At 38.2% G+C, this 15,598-nt stretch overlaps 1 protein-coding gene across 1 annotated transcript in view; it reads left to right on the top strand.

Moving 5' to 3' along the window:
- Positions 1 to 15,598, top strand: part of LOC128659728 (aldehyde oxidase 1-like) — a 561,780-nt gene that overhangs the window by 278,526 nt on the left and 267,656 nt on the right. The window contains 2 exon segments of the mRNA XM_053713310.1: positions 663 to 749; positions 5,211 to 5,402. Of these exon segments, the coding sequence (XP_053569285.1) occupies positions 663 to 749; positions 5,211 to 5,402 (279 nt within the window).

Genomic DNA, 15,598 nt, shown 5'->3' with positions numbered 1-15,598 from the left:
TATTGTAAACTGGTTAATTATTATATAGTGTAAGTAGTAAAAAGTCTTTGTATTTAGTAGTGTCAATAGGTAATTATGTAACAATTAAATAAAAAAGCTCATTTGTTTTCTGTCATTTAGTACCTTTAATAAATATAGTTGTGTTGTTTAGAGATATTGTGTATTTTTAAAATATCTACTTATCTACAAATAGAAAATCAGTTTTATTGTTCAATGTTTATATTACCGTCTAAAGAAACGTTCTGACCCCCAAACATATATTAGATAAATATTAAAGTACCAAATTGGCTAAAGTATGTAAGCTTACCAGTCCACTTCAAGAAAATCTTCAGATTTAGGTGGACATTTTCAGGCATGAAGACCTCTCAGGAATGCAGACACATAGCCAATCTTGATGGATCCTCTACCTACAGAGAATGTATTTGTTTGTAAGAGATGTGTCATAGGAATATAGTTTGCTATAATTAGGATTTCCAAGATTTTAAGTATAGTTCTCCTTCCTATGTATAATGTAGCTAATATCAGCCATTCCAAATGAGAATGCCAAGAAAGATCAGTATTTACATTTTAGTAGAGTATGTTACTCGTAACTTTAGGATAGTAAGCTACAAAAAAACATTGCATACAGTAATACAAAATAAATATTCTGTGTATGTTTTTAGGTGGGATTTATGAATGATGGTAGAGTTGTTGCGGCTGATCTCACGTATTACAGCAATGGCGGGTGCTCAGCGACCGAGTCCATCTTTGTAAGCTTTATTATTGCCATACTTTGCACTACCAATAACTACTGTGACTTTAAAAATACAACCATGATACTTTATCCATTATTTTATTTATGTTGTTTCGATATAAGTAAATTTAACTCATGCTCAAATCAATGTTGGATTTTAATTTACAATTCAGATTTTATGTAAAAGAAGTAGTACATCCTTTTTTTAATTATTATTATTATTCTTTATTTATAAAGCGCCGACAGATTCCGCAGCGCTGCCCATGGGTACAAGGATAACAGTACAGTGGAGAAACAATACGATAAGACACAAAATTTTACAGACAAATACAGGGGGAATTGAGGGCCCTGTTCCCGTGGGAACTTACAATCTAGATGGGTAGGAGGATTGGAAACAGGAGGTGGGGACTGCAGAGGTGAGAATGATATTAGTGAGGAGATAGAGGGCAACTGTTAGTTAATTGAAGTTAGTTTGTTAATAAGTCGGGTGATAAGCTTCCCTGAAAAGAAAGGTCTTTAGGGAACGTTTAAAGGAGGACAGGTTAGGGGCAATTCTGACATCTCGAGGAAGTGCGTTCCAGAGGGTTGGTGCCGCACGAGAGAAGTCCTGTAGTCTAGAATGAGAGGAGGTGATGGTAGAGGACGCAAGAAGCAGGTCATTGTTGGATCTTAGGGGACGGGCAGGAGTATATTTGTTGATGAGTGAGGACAGGTAGGGTGGGGCAGCATTGGTGAGGGCTTTGTAGGTCAGGGTGAGAATTTTGAATTTAATTCTGTTGTGAATGGGGAGCCAGTGAAGGGACTCACAGAGAGGCGCAGCAGAAACAGAGCATCGAGAGAGGTAGATTAGCCTGGCAGATGCATTTAGGATGGATTGGAGGGGAGAGAGGCGGCAGAGAGGGAGGCCAGTTAGTAAGTTGTTACAGTAGTCAAGTTGGGAAATTACCAGGGAGTGGATGAGCTGTTTGGTAGTTTCAGCACTCAGAAACGGGCGAATTTTGGAGATATTGCGTAGGTGGTTGCGGCAGGATGAAGAGAGCAGTTGGATGTGGGGAATGAAGGACAGATTTGAGTCAAGCGTGACTCCGAGGCAGCGGACTTGGGGTGATGGGGAGATGGTGGTGCCGCCAACAGTAATAGAAAAATTAGAGACTGGAGTGGAGCTAGAGGGGGGAATTAGAAGTAGTTCGGTTTTGGACATATTTATTTTTAGGTGGTGAGAGGCCATCCAGGAGGAAATGCCAGATAAGCAGTCGCTGATGTGAGAGTTGACAGAAGGAGAGAGTGCAGGGGTGGAAAGGTAGATCTGGGTATCATCAGCATAGAGGTGATAGCTGAAGCCATAGCTGTTGATAAGTTTACCCAGTGACGAAGTGTAAATAGAGAAGAGTAGAGGACCCAGGACAGAGCCTTGAGGTACTCCAACAGACAGGGACAATAGAGAGGAGGAGTCACCAGCAAAAGAGACAGAGAAGGATCTGTTAGAGAGATAAGAGTGAATCCAGGAGAGGGCAGTGTCACAGAGACCAAGAGAACTGAGAGACCGTAGGAGAAGGGGATGGTCAACAGTGTCAAAGGCAGCAGATAGGTCAAGTAAGATGAGTATAGAGTAGTAGCCTTTGTTTTTAGCAGAAAGGAGATCGTTAGTAACCTTGGTGAGGGCAGTCTCAGTTGAGTGTTGGGGACGGAAGCCAGATTGCAGGGGGTCGAGCAATGAGTTGGAGGACAGGAAGTGGGTTAGGCGATTGAAAACTAGTTTTTCAAGGAGTTTTGAAGCTATTGGGAGCAGTGATATGGTGCGGTGGTTTGCAGGGTAGTTAGGGTCGAGGGAGGGTTTTTTTGAGGATGGGGGTGACCTTTGCATGTTTGAAGGAGGCAGGGAATGAGCCGGTAGAAAGGGAAAGGTTAAATATGTGAGTAAGAGCCGGAGTGAGGGTGGTAGACAGAAGTGGGATTAGATGTGAAGGAATAGGGTCAAGTGGGCAGGTAGTGAGGTGTGAGGAAGACAAAAGGGAAGCCACTTCACTCTCAGTGGTTGGGAGGAGGGTGCAGAGAGTGGGTGACTGGGAGCGGAGTTGGGAGATTGCAGGTTTGTGTCGGAATGTTTCCTCGGATTGCAAGTGTTTTATTGAGAAAATAGTCAGATGAGGGGGTGGTGCAGGTGGGTAGAGGAGAGAGTTGAAAATAGAGAAGAGTCTTTTAGGGTTTGAGGAGTGAGTGGATATAAGAGAGGAGAAGTAGGTTTGCTTAGCTAAGCGAAGGGCAGAGGTGTAAGAGTAGAGAATGAACTTATAGTGCATGAAATCATGTTCAGAGCGGGATTTCCTCCAGACACGCTCAGCTGTGCGGGAGCATTTTTGTAGGTGTCGCGTTTGTTGGGAGTGCCAGGGTTGGAGCTGACGACGTGGGGCTTTGCGAGGTTGGGGTGGAGCGAGAGTGTCAAGTGCAGCAGAGAGAGTATTGTTATAGTGGGTTATAGCAAGGTCAGGGCAGGATATCGTGGAAGTGTGGGGGAGGCGTAGTTGAATAAGATTGGAGAGTTGGGGAGCATCCACAGTGTGCAGATTTCTGCTGGTGCGGAGACAAGAGGGGGAAGTAGGTTTAGTATCTATATTAGGATTAAAGGTGAGCAGATGGTGGTCTGAGATGGCAAATGGGCGACATGCAACATGTGTCCATCACGGTGGGTAGGGAATAGGGTGGATTGTGAGAGGCTGAAGGAGTTAGTGAGTGAGAGAAGTTTAGAGGCAGCAGGGGCAGATGGGTTGTCAATGGGGATGTTGAAGTCCCCTAGGATTAGAGCAGGTGTATTTGTGGAGAAAAAGTAAGGAAGCCAGGCAGCAAAGTTGTCAAGGAATTGGGAAGTTGGTCCAGGGGGGCGATAGATAACTGCCACTCTGAGAGAGAGAGGGGAGAACAGGCGAATGCAGTGGACTTCAAAGGAAGAAAAGGAGAGAGATGGAAATGGGGATAGGTACTGATAGGAGCAGGAGAGGGAGAGTAAGATGCCAACACCGCCACCGTGTCTCTCACCTGGCCTAGGTGTGTGGCTAAAGTGAAGACCACCGTGTGTGAGAGCAGCAATGGAAGCAGTGTCAGAGGAAGATAGCCAGGTTTCAGTAATAGCTAAGTGGTTGAAAGCGTTGGAAAGAAACAGGTCGTGAACAGTTGTAAGCTTGTTACAGATGGAGCGAGCATTCCAGAGGGCACAAGAAAAGGGAGGAGTTAGGCGCTGTGTGTTAATTGAGATGAGATTGTTGGTATTGCGTGACCTAGAATTTTTGCAGTGGGAGAGCGAGAGTGTAAAAGTGTGGCGATTGTTGCAGAGCCAGGGTTAGGAGAGACATCACCAGCAGCAAGCAGTAGTAGCAGTGAGAGAGACAGAAGGTGAGAGTGAGATTTGTAGGAGCGGGAATGATTAGACACAGGAGAGTTAGAGGGGGAAGTGTTTCTAAGGAAACAAAGTAGTTTATGAGAGGACAGCATAGGGGATGAGAGAAGGGAGGGGGAGATATGGATAGTGTGGGGATTGTTGTTATAGGGACATGCAGTGATTTTTAGGAGAAGGGAAGACAGAGACAGCAGAAAAGGCATAGAGAGCATTGTGTAGAAGTATAGTTATTAAGTTTACCTGTTAGTTGGTCTGCAGTTTCAACCTCCAGTTTCTAACTCCAGTGTGCTAACTCTTGCTACTTGTAACAGAGAGCTACTTAGAATCAGAGAGCCTCTGCCCAAAATGAGCCTTAAGCCTTCTCCATATGTAGGAGTGAGAAGTGATGAAATGATTCTAGCCAGCTGTTACAAGCAGTTTTAGCTAGCAGGAGTTACACGTTTTAGACAATATAAGATAAAATGGACAAAATGGAGACAGGGGAAATGGTTACCAGAGGAGTCTAGCAGAAATTAAAGGGGCGTTTAAAAGCAGTCAGTTAGGCAGAAGCAGGAAGACATACCAGAGGAGTCTAGCAGAAATTAAAGGGGCGTTTAAAAGCAGTCAGTTAGGCAGAAGCAGGAAGACATACCAGAGGAGTCTAGCAGAAATTAAAGGGGCGTTTAAAAGCAGTCAGTTAGGCAGAAGCAGGAAGACATACCAGAGGAGTCTAGCAGAAATTAAATGGGCGTTTAAAAGCAGTCAGTTAGGCAGAAGCAGGAAGACATACCAGAGAGTCTAGCAGAAATAAAAGGGGCATTTAAAAGCAGTCAGTTTAAAAGCAGTCAATTAAAGTTGTTTCTTACAGAATTGGATAGATAATTTGTTTTTTGTAAGTACTATTTTATTATAAAACACACATTCTATCATTCAGTAGTAAAATATACAGAGTGAGTCTAAAAAGCCTGATAAATCTCCTTCAAAAAGTACAAATACATTCTGAATGCATGAAGGTTTGTGCATTAATGTACATGTGGTTATAGGTCCTGGTCATTTGTTATATAATTACAGTAACTCTAAAAACAATAACCAATACTTTCCCCTCAGATCATGGAGATTTCAGTGCTACAAGCAAATAATGCCTACAGTATCCCAAATTTAAGATGCCATGGGATAGTTTGCAAGACAAATCTGCCAGCCAACATCTCCTTTCGTGGGTTTGGATTTCCTCAGAGTGGGCTGATAACAGAGACTTGGATTGGAGAAGTTGCCACCAAATGCAAGATACCACCAGAAAAGGTAACTAGAACTAAAAGAATAAACTGGTTTATATATAGGGATACACAGTCCTCTGTCTACATCTCCAACACCAAAGTGGCAAATACAGAGATCAGAAAAAAACTCTCGGCTAGATTACGAGTTTTTGTCGGTAAGGCTGTGCGGTGCTAACAAGCCTTTTTTTCTCACCGCTCCCTTAAGACAACGCTGGTATTATGAGTTTTATGCAAGCCGGCGTTAGCCTAAAAAAAGTGAGCGTTGAGCAAAATTTAGCTCCACATCTCACTGTAATACCAGCGCTGCTTACGGTAGCGGTGAGCTGGCTAAACGTGCTCATGCGCAATTTCCCCATAGGAAACAATGGAGCTGAGCCAGCTGAAAAAAAACGCAGCGTTCAGCTCCTAACGCAGCCCCATTGATTCCTATGGGGAAAGGAATTTTATGTCTACACCTAACACCCTAACATGAACCCCGAGTCTAAACACCCCTAATCTTTCACTTAACCCATAATCTGCCATTCCCAACATCGTTGCCACCTACATTATATTATTAACCCCTAATCTGCCGCTCCGGACACCGCCGCAACCTACATTATCCCTATGAACGCCTAATCTGCTGCCCCCAACATCGCTGAAACCTACATTATATTTATTAACCCCTAATCTGCCCCCCCAAAGACGCCACAACTATATTAAATGTATTAACCCCTAATCTGCCGCCCCCAATGTCGTTACAAACTACCTACAATTATTAACCCCTAATCTGCCGCCACCAACGTCGCCGCCACTATAATAAAGTTATTAACCCTTAAACCTAAGTCTAACCCTAACACCCCGCCAATTTAAATATAATTTAAATAAATCTAAATAAAATAACTACAATTAAATCAATTATTCCTATTTAAAACTAAATACTTACCTATAAAATAAACCCTAAGATAGCTACAATATAACTAATAGTTACAGTGTAGCTATCTCAGGGTTTATTTTTATTTTACAGGCAACTTTGTATTTATTTTAACTAGGTACAATAGTTATTAAATAGTAATAAACTATTTAATAACTACCTAGTTAAAATAAATACAAATTTACCTGTAAAATAAACCCTAACCTAAGTTACAATTACACCTAACACTACACTATCAATAAATTAATTACCTAAACTACCTACAATTAATTACAATTAAATTAAATAAACTAAAGTACAAAAAACCCCCACTAAATTACAGAAAATAAAAAAGAAATTACAAATTTTTAAACTAATTACACCTAATCTAATCCCCCTAAATAAAATAAAAAAGCCCCCCAAAATAATAAAATTCCCTACCCTATACTAAATTACAAATAGCCCTTAAAAGGGCTTTTTGCAGGGCATTGCCCCAAAGTTATCAGCTCTTTTACCTGTAAAAAAAAAAATACAATACCCCCCAAACATTAAAACCCACCACCCACACACCCAACCCTACTCTAAAACCCACCCAATCCCCCCCTTAATAAAACCTAACACTAACCCCTTGAAGATCACCCTACCTTGAGCCGTCTTCACCCAGCTGGGCACAAGTGGACCTCCAGAGGTGCAGAAGTCTTCATCCGATCCGGCAAGAAGAGGACCTCCAGAGGGGCAGAAGTCTTCATCCAGGCGGCATCTTCTATCTTCTTCCATCCGGAGCGGAGCGGGTCCATCTTGAAGACATCCGATGTGAAGCATCCTCTTCCATCCAATGGCGACTGAAGAATGAAGGCGTCCCTTCAATTCCGATTGGCTGATAGAATCCTATCAGCCAATCGGAATTAAGGTAGGAACAATCCTATTGGCTGATGCAATCAGCCAATAGAATTGAAGTTCAATCCTATTGGCTGATCCAATCAGCCAATAGGATTGAGCTCGCATTCTATTGGCTGATTGCATCAGCCAATAGGATTTTTCCTACCTTAATTTCCGATTGGCTGATAGGATTCTATCAGCCAATCGGAATTGAAGGGACGCCATATTGGATGACGTCACTTAAAGGAACCTTCATTCTTCAGTCGAAGTCAGATAGAAGAGGATGCTCTGCGTCGGATGTCTTCAAGATGGACCCGCTCCGTGCCGGATGGAAGAAGATAGAGAATGCCGCCTGGATGAAGACTTCTGCCCCTCTGGAGGTCCTCTTCTGGCCAGATCGGATGAAGACTTCTGCACCTCTGGAGGTCCACTTGTGCCTGGCTGGGTGAAGATGGCTCAAGGTAGGGTGATCTTCAAGGGTGTTAGTGTTAGGTTTTATTAAGAGGGGATTGGGTGGGTTTTAGAGTAGGGTTGGGTGTGTGGGTGGTGGGTTTTAATGTTTGGGGGGGTATTGTATTTTTTTTTACAGGAAAAAGAGCTGATTACTTTGGGGAAATGTCCCGCAAAAAGCCCTTTTAAGGTTATTTGTAATTTAGTATAGGGTAGGTATTTTTTTATTTTGGGGGGCTTTTTTATTTTATTAGAGGGATTAGATTAGGTGTAATTAGTTTATAAATTTGTAATTTCTTTTTTATTTTCTGTAATTTAGTGTTTGTTTTTTTTCGTAATTTAGTTTATTTAATTTAATTGTAATTAATTGTAGGTAGTTTAGGTAATTAATTTAATTATAGTGTAGTGTTAGGTGTAATTGTAACTTAGGTTAGGGTTTATTTTACAGGTAAATTTGTACTTATTTTAACTAGGTAGTTATTAAATAGTTAATGACTATTTAATAACTATTCTACCTAGTTAAAATAAATACAAAGTTGCCTGTAAAATAAAAATAGATAGCTACAATGTAACTATTAGTTATATTGTAGCTAGCTTAGGGTTTATTTTGCAGGTAAGTATTTAGTTTTAAATAGGATTCATTTAATTAATTGTAGTAATTTTATTTATATTTTTAAAAATGATATTTAAAGGGTTACTAAACCCAAAATCTTTCTTTCACGATTCAGATAGAGAATACAAATTTAAACAACATTACAATTTACTTCTATTATTTATTTTGCTTCTTTTTTTAGATATCCTTAGTTGAAGAAAAAGCAATGCACATGGGTGAGCCAATCACACGAGGCTTCTATGTGCAGCAACCAATCAGCATCTTCTGAGCATATCTAGATATGCTTTTCAGCAAAGAATATCAAGAGAATACAACAAATTAAATAATAGAAGTAAATTAGAAAGATGTTTAAAATTGCATTCTCTTTCTAAATCATGAAAGAAAAAATGTGTGTTTCATGTCCCTTTAAGTTAGGGGTGTTAGGGTTAGGGTTAGACTTAGGTTTAGGGGTTAATAAATTTAATACAGTTGCGGCGACGTTGGGGTCGGCAGATTAGGGGTTAATAAATGTAGGTAGGTTGCGGCGATGTTAGGGACGGCAGATTAGGGGTTAGTAAAATTTAACTAGTATTTGCGAGGCGGGAGTGCGGCGGTTTAGGGGTTAATATATTTATTAAAGTGGAGCCGATGTCCGGTCGGCAGATTAGGGGTTAAACATTTTAGTAAAGTTTTTTCTGATGTGGGGGGTTTAGGGGTTAATAGGTAGTTTATGGGTGTTAGTGTACTTTTAGCACTTTAGTTAAGAGTTTTATGTTACAGCGTTAGCCCATAAAACTCTTAACTACTGACTTTTAAATGCGGTAGGAGTCTTGACAGGAGCTGGTCTACCGCTCACTTTTTCCAGCAATCGTAATACCGGCATTAAGAAAATCCCATCAAAAAGATAGGATACGCAATTGACGTAAGGGGATTTGCGGTATGCTAAAATCGCGGAAAAAAGTGAGCGGTACACCTGTACCTGCCAGACTCGTAATACCAGCGGGCGTTAAAAAGCATCGTTGGGACCCCTCAACACTGCTTTTTAAGGCTAACGCAAGACTCATAATCTAGGCGTCTGTTTTTTGTTTGTCACTCTTTCAACCAGTGGAGGCTCCTCCATATGTGCACACCCGCACGTGAACCCCCAGTCAAATGAAGAAGAAAAAAAAAATTCTGAAGAAAATATAATTTTTTCAATAGCTCCCCTATTGGAAAAATTATATTTAATTTATACCCCAAAAAAAGTGAAAGCAAAACTTTTTTTTGTTGTAAAATATTTTTTTAAAACTGTTTATTCTTTATTGAACCGCAGGTGTGGTAGAGCCTACATGCCTGTGTCATTAGCTGCCTGTATTGTTTTTCATGCAGACGCTGAGATGCCAATCCCACCCTCCAACCCATCCCTATACTGGCTTAATTGCACAGTTCAGCCTGTGCAAGTGAGCCAGTGAGGTGGTGCTAAGCCGGTCAGGATACGTCATCACTGAAGTCACGTGATGACGCTTGACTAGGCTCCTCCCCCTCAACAGCGCAAAAAATAATCAGTGCGTAGAAGTCGTTGAGCTGAGAGGAGCTTGTTTATTTTGCGCAGTTCTACAAGTTACTTTAGTGACCAAGTTGGTGGTGGCGGTAGAAGAACTTAGTTACTTAAAAGAACAGAGTAGAGTAGGGAGGACTCAGGAGTGGAGTGTACTGAGTGAACTCTGAAGAAAATTGTTTTATTTGGTTAACCTGTGCTGTTAGCCTGTTACACACAGTACTTAAAGTTTAGTGACCAAGTTGGTGGTAGCGGCGTGGTACTAGAAGAACTTAGTTGCTTAGAAGAACAGAGTCAGTAAAGTAGGGACTAAGGACTCAGGAGTGGAGTGTACTGAACTCTGAAGAAAATTGTTTTATTTGGTTAACGGTTACCTGTGTGCTGTTAGCCTGTTACACACAGTACTTATTACTTTAACTTACTTTAACAGCATTATCATCACCAGCATAATCATTTTAGGCAGAGAGGCTGAGGAGAGACTTACCTACAAGTTATATATTTTATAACAGCAAAACTACTTGCCTACAAGTTATATATTTTATAACAGCAAAACTACTTACCAACAAGTTATATATTTTATAACAGCAAAACTACTTGCCTAAAAGTTATATATATATTATAACAGTAAAACTACTTACCTACAAGTTATATATTTTATAACAGTAAAACTACTTGCCTACAACTTACCTACAAGTTATAAATTTTATAACAGCAAAACTACTTGCCTAAAAGTTGTATATATTATAACAGCAAAACTACTTACTTACAAGTTATATATTTTATAACAGCAAAACTACTTGCTTACAAGTTATATATATTATAACAGCAAAACTACTTACCTACAAGTTATATATTTTATAACAACCACAAAACTAATTAGCTAAAAAGCTATATATCTTATAACAGCAAAGGACTGTTCTTTGTGTGTAAACTAACAGTTAAGATGGAACTTAGTAAAATCAGTGTTTCTGAGCTAAAGTAATTAAATTTTTCAAAGTTGCCCATGGAAAGAAAAATTTAAATTAAAATGCTCAGGCCAACACCTAGGCTTAACCTTATCCAGGTGACAAAATGTAAAACTAGAGATTTCAAAAGAGAATTCAAACCTGAGGTATATGAAAAATATCCATGGATTTGTGGCTGTGAATTATCTAACAGGCTCTTTTGTTTTTATTGTCTCCTGTTTGCAAAACAAAGTGGTGATTCAAGTTGGGTGAGTTATGGTGTCGCTTATTTTTTCACATTTAATTAAATAAATAAATAAATAAACATAACTGCCCCCAATCACATTTAAACCCCACATTAGAGTTTAATTTGCTAGGAAGGGTTGATATTCGCCAACAACTTGACAGTGCATATCGTTTGAATGTTAAAAAACATAATGAGCAAGTAACAAAAAATCATTATGTTCTTTCCAAAATAATTAATTGTATTCTATTTTGCGGCGCATTTGAGCTTGCACTTCGAGGACATGATGATTCATTAAATCCAGGCATTTTCAGAGGTCTTATAAACTTCTCAGCAGAACTTGATGCATCTCTAAAAGAACATCTAGCTAGTACCACTGTTTTTAAAGGAACGTCAAAAAAAATTCAAATAATTTATTAGACTGTATGCTTACTGTTTGCCAGATCCAAATAAAAAATGAAATCTCAAATGCAAGTTTTGTAGCAGTGATAGCAGATGAAACTACTGATGTTTCATCTGCCTTCCAATTGGTTGTTTTTTGATACATTATAGGTAACGGACAACCGGTTGAGAGATTCTGGGAATTCACTAATCCAACTGGACATAATGCAGAATCTATAGCTAGATGTATTCAAGCTACTTTGGAAAAAGTTGTAGACAAACCCGAGAAATTGATATACCAGAGTTACGACGGTGCAAGTGTGATGAGTGGTCAGCATGCAGGTGTTCAGGCTATAATTTAACGTACCTACAAGAATGCACATTTTGTGCATTGATACGCAAGTCAGCTCAATTTGATTGTCAGCCAAGCAAGCAGTCAGAATCAACAAGTTCGAGTATTTTTTATAAACCTAAGTGACATTACTTTTTCAGTAACTCTCCACAAAGGAAAGCTATTCTAGATGAAACTGAAGAAGGATACCTCATGGTTCAGCCACCAGGTGGAATTTCAAGAGTCGAACCGTCAATACAGTTTTTGAAAACAGGGAACAGTTAATTGAATGCATGGAGAAAATAGAGTCAACATCGAAACAAGTTGTAGCAATAAATCAGCAATATCTCCAAATTGATACAGTAGAATCGTATCAGTACACTACAGTGAAATTTTAAATCTCTGTTGTGCACTCCAATCTTTATGAAACAGAATGATTATATTTATGTAGTAAACTGAATATCACTTATGACCATGTATAGGTATATCAATTGATTAATACAATATTAAAATAATTTAACATGCTATAAAAAACTTTAGCTCAAATAATATTCAATTAAATTGTCTGGTATTGGTACCTCTGTATTCTGGACAGAATATAATCTATAAATATAGCTTAACTCAAAATGAATTATGAAATATCGCAATTAAATTTTACAGGAACAACTTGTAGTTAGTCAGTGAAACTAATCAAATGCCAAAATATGGATTACTAAGTTAATAGCAAAATTAGCAAACAAATCCTTAGATTATACTAAGAGTCTTAGTTCAAATTCAATAAGCCTAATGGAATTTCCAGAAAGATATCATTCACTATTTGGCCTAAAATAGTCTTATAGGACTTCAAATAATCATCCAGAGATTTCACATGATGATCAAATTAACATATACCAATTAATATCAAATTAAATAAATTCAATCTAAACACAATAATATATGCAATTTTAAAATATATCACAGTAGCTTTGGTTTAACCTAATGAAAATTAAAATACTAAATCCTTTGCTCTTAATAATAAATTTACTTAGCACTAATATAATTATTTATGGACTACACAGGTCTATGAAATATCAATTATAACTATACATTACACCTTTAAACACAGCTTCAATTTACTAAAGAATACCATTGCTATAAATTATTAAATTATAACAAAAAATATAAAGACATTAAACTGCCAATACATTAATGCCAGATACCAATATTTCTGAGTTTCGGCTTTTCCAATCAGAGTTTTGCAAAAGTCACTCATACGTGAAGCCAGGTATCACTATTTGGCAAACAGGGTATCACAAACAGAGGTATATCTCTCTTTCCAACAGAGAGTTGTTCAAAGTCAAGCCCCAAAACCAAAGTGTGTTTTTTTGGTGTCACTTCCCTTCTTTGCATAGTGTTTTTGTCTGTGACAAACTCCACCTTCATTTCTAAATCATTCCAGGAAATAGTCTGTGTAAACCCTTAGCTCTCATTGGCTACTGAAAATGTAGCTCTCGTGACAACCAAATACCCTTTGGCTGCATTGCCTAATATCGAACACTGGGGGGGCGACAATAATTGAAATGTGGTTTTATTTCTCTATAAAGTGAAAGGTTCTTTAAATCCAGGAATATATATATTTTCAAAAATGTACATTCAATATACTTATTATTTCTCATCTTTGAATAATCATTTGGTTAATATATATGTGATTATATAATTGAACTGAGCATGTATATTTTAAGACTAGAGATGGGTATACTGATAAGAGTATGGATTCTTGTATATTTAAATATTAGACCTGGTCATAATATTAAATATTATAATATACATTATTATATATATACTTCCTACTGATAATGTCTTAAGAGATGCACTTAAGAGTAATTTTGCAAACAGGATCTTGTTTTTATTGTCTCCTGTTTGCAAAACAAAGTGGTGATTCAAGTTGGGTGAGTTATGGTGTCGCCGATTTATCACATTTAACTAAAAAAATAAACATAATTGCTCCGAATCACATTTATACTCCCCATTAGAGTTTAATTTGCTAGGAAGGGTTAATATTTGTCAACAACTTGCCAGTGCATATTGTTTGAATGTTAAAAAACACAATAAGCAAGTAACCACAAATCGTTATGTTCTTTACAAAATTATTAATTGTATTCTATTTTGCGGCTCATTTGAGATTGCACTTCGAGGACATGATGAACGTGATGATTCATTAAATATTAGGGGACTTAAAAGGATTTTAATTTAATATTTTCAGTATGATATTAATAATCAGCTATACTATTAACTATTAAGTATTTGAATTCAATAGATTCATAATATCATATTCTGATATTACATTGCATTTAATTAGAATTCTGTATTGATTCTTTCATTATAACGATTTTTATATTTGCTTATTATCTCACTTTAATATAAATATATTCCATATTTGAAGTTATTCCTTAATAAAGTATCAGAGTATATTAAACTATATGAAAATTAGACGCAAGTCATTTCATATGAAATTTTGTCTTCTATATGCTTGCATCTAAGCTAGCAAACCTTTCCAGATGTATATGTGGATTCAGACCTTCAAAGGTATTCTTTGTCCCATCATTTGTATATCATAAAAGTGATAATTACTCACTTTCCTGAAGATTCTGAGCATATCTGAACTAAAGTACAGAATTGTATCTCTGTCACCCCAGGGAGCATGCTGATCTAGGTAACATGGTTATCTTGTTTGTAGAGATCTAATGTTATTAGGCGAATGATCCCTTTGTATTTTTTTAAGATATCCTGCCTGTGAGGTGTATTTGAGCATAGTATATATATATATAATTTCATTTTCATCTATCAAATAACTGAAGGACACAGACATATTTCAGTAGTGAAATGAAGTTTACTGGATTAACAGAAAATGTGCAATATGCATCAAAACAAAATTAGACAGGTTCATAAATTTGGGCACCCTTGTCATTTTGTTGATTTGAATACCTGTAACTACATAGCACTGATTAATTGGAACACAAAATTGTTTTGGTGAGCTCATTAAGCCTTGAACTTCATAGACAGGTGCATCCAATCATGAAAAAAGGTATTTAAGGTGGCCAATTGCAAGTTGTTGTTCTCTTTGACTCTCCTCTGAAGAGTGGCAACATGGGGGCCTCAAAACAACTCTCAAATGACCTGAAAATAACGATTGTTCAACATCATGGTTTAGAGGAAGGCTACAAAAAACTATTGCAGAAATTTAAGCTGTCACTGTCCACTGTGAGGAACATAGTGAGGAAATGGAAGACCACAGGCACAGTTCTTGTTAAGGCCAGAAGTGGCAGGCCAAGTAAAATATCGGAGAGGCAAAGGCAAAGGATGGTGAGAACAGTCAAAATGAGCACACAGACCACCTCCAAAGACCTACAACATCATCTTGCTGCAGATGGTGTCACTGTGCATCGTTCAACAATTCAGTGCACTTTGCACAAGGAGAAGCTGTATGAGAGAGGGATGCGGAAGAAGCCTTTTCTGCACACATGCCACAAACAGAGTCACTTGAGGTATGCAAACGCACATTTGGACAAGCCAGCTTAATTTTGGAAGAAGGTGCTGTGGACTGATGAAACAAAGATTGAGTTATTTGGTCATAACAAGGGGCGTTATGCATGGCGGCAAAAGAACACAGCGTTAAAAGACAAACACTTGCTACCCACAGTAAAATTTGGTGGATGTTCCATCATGCTGTGGGGCTGTGGGGCCAGTGCCGGTACTGGGAATCTTGTTAAAATTGAGGGTCACATGGATTCCACTCAATATCAACAGATACTTGAGTTGAGAATAATGTTGACGAAACAGTCACAAAGTTGATGTTAAGCCGGGCTGGATATTTCAACAAGACAATGGCCAAAAACACTGCTCAAAATCTACTCTGGCATTTATGCAGAGGAACAAGTACAATGTTCTGGAATGGCCATCCCAGTCCCCAGACCTGAATATCATTGAAAATCTGT

This window comes from Bombina bombina, chromosome 1 (assembly GCF_027579735.1).
Source record: "Bombina bombina isolate aBomBom1 chromosome 1, aBomBom1.pri, whole genome shotgun sequence".
Lineage (NCBI taxonomy): Eukaryota > Metazoa > Chordata > Amphibia > Anura > Bombinatoridae > Bombina > Bombina bombina.
This window is presented reverse-complemented; position numbering and strand designations above follow the sequence as displayed.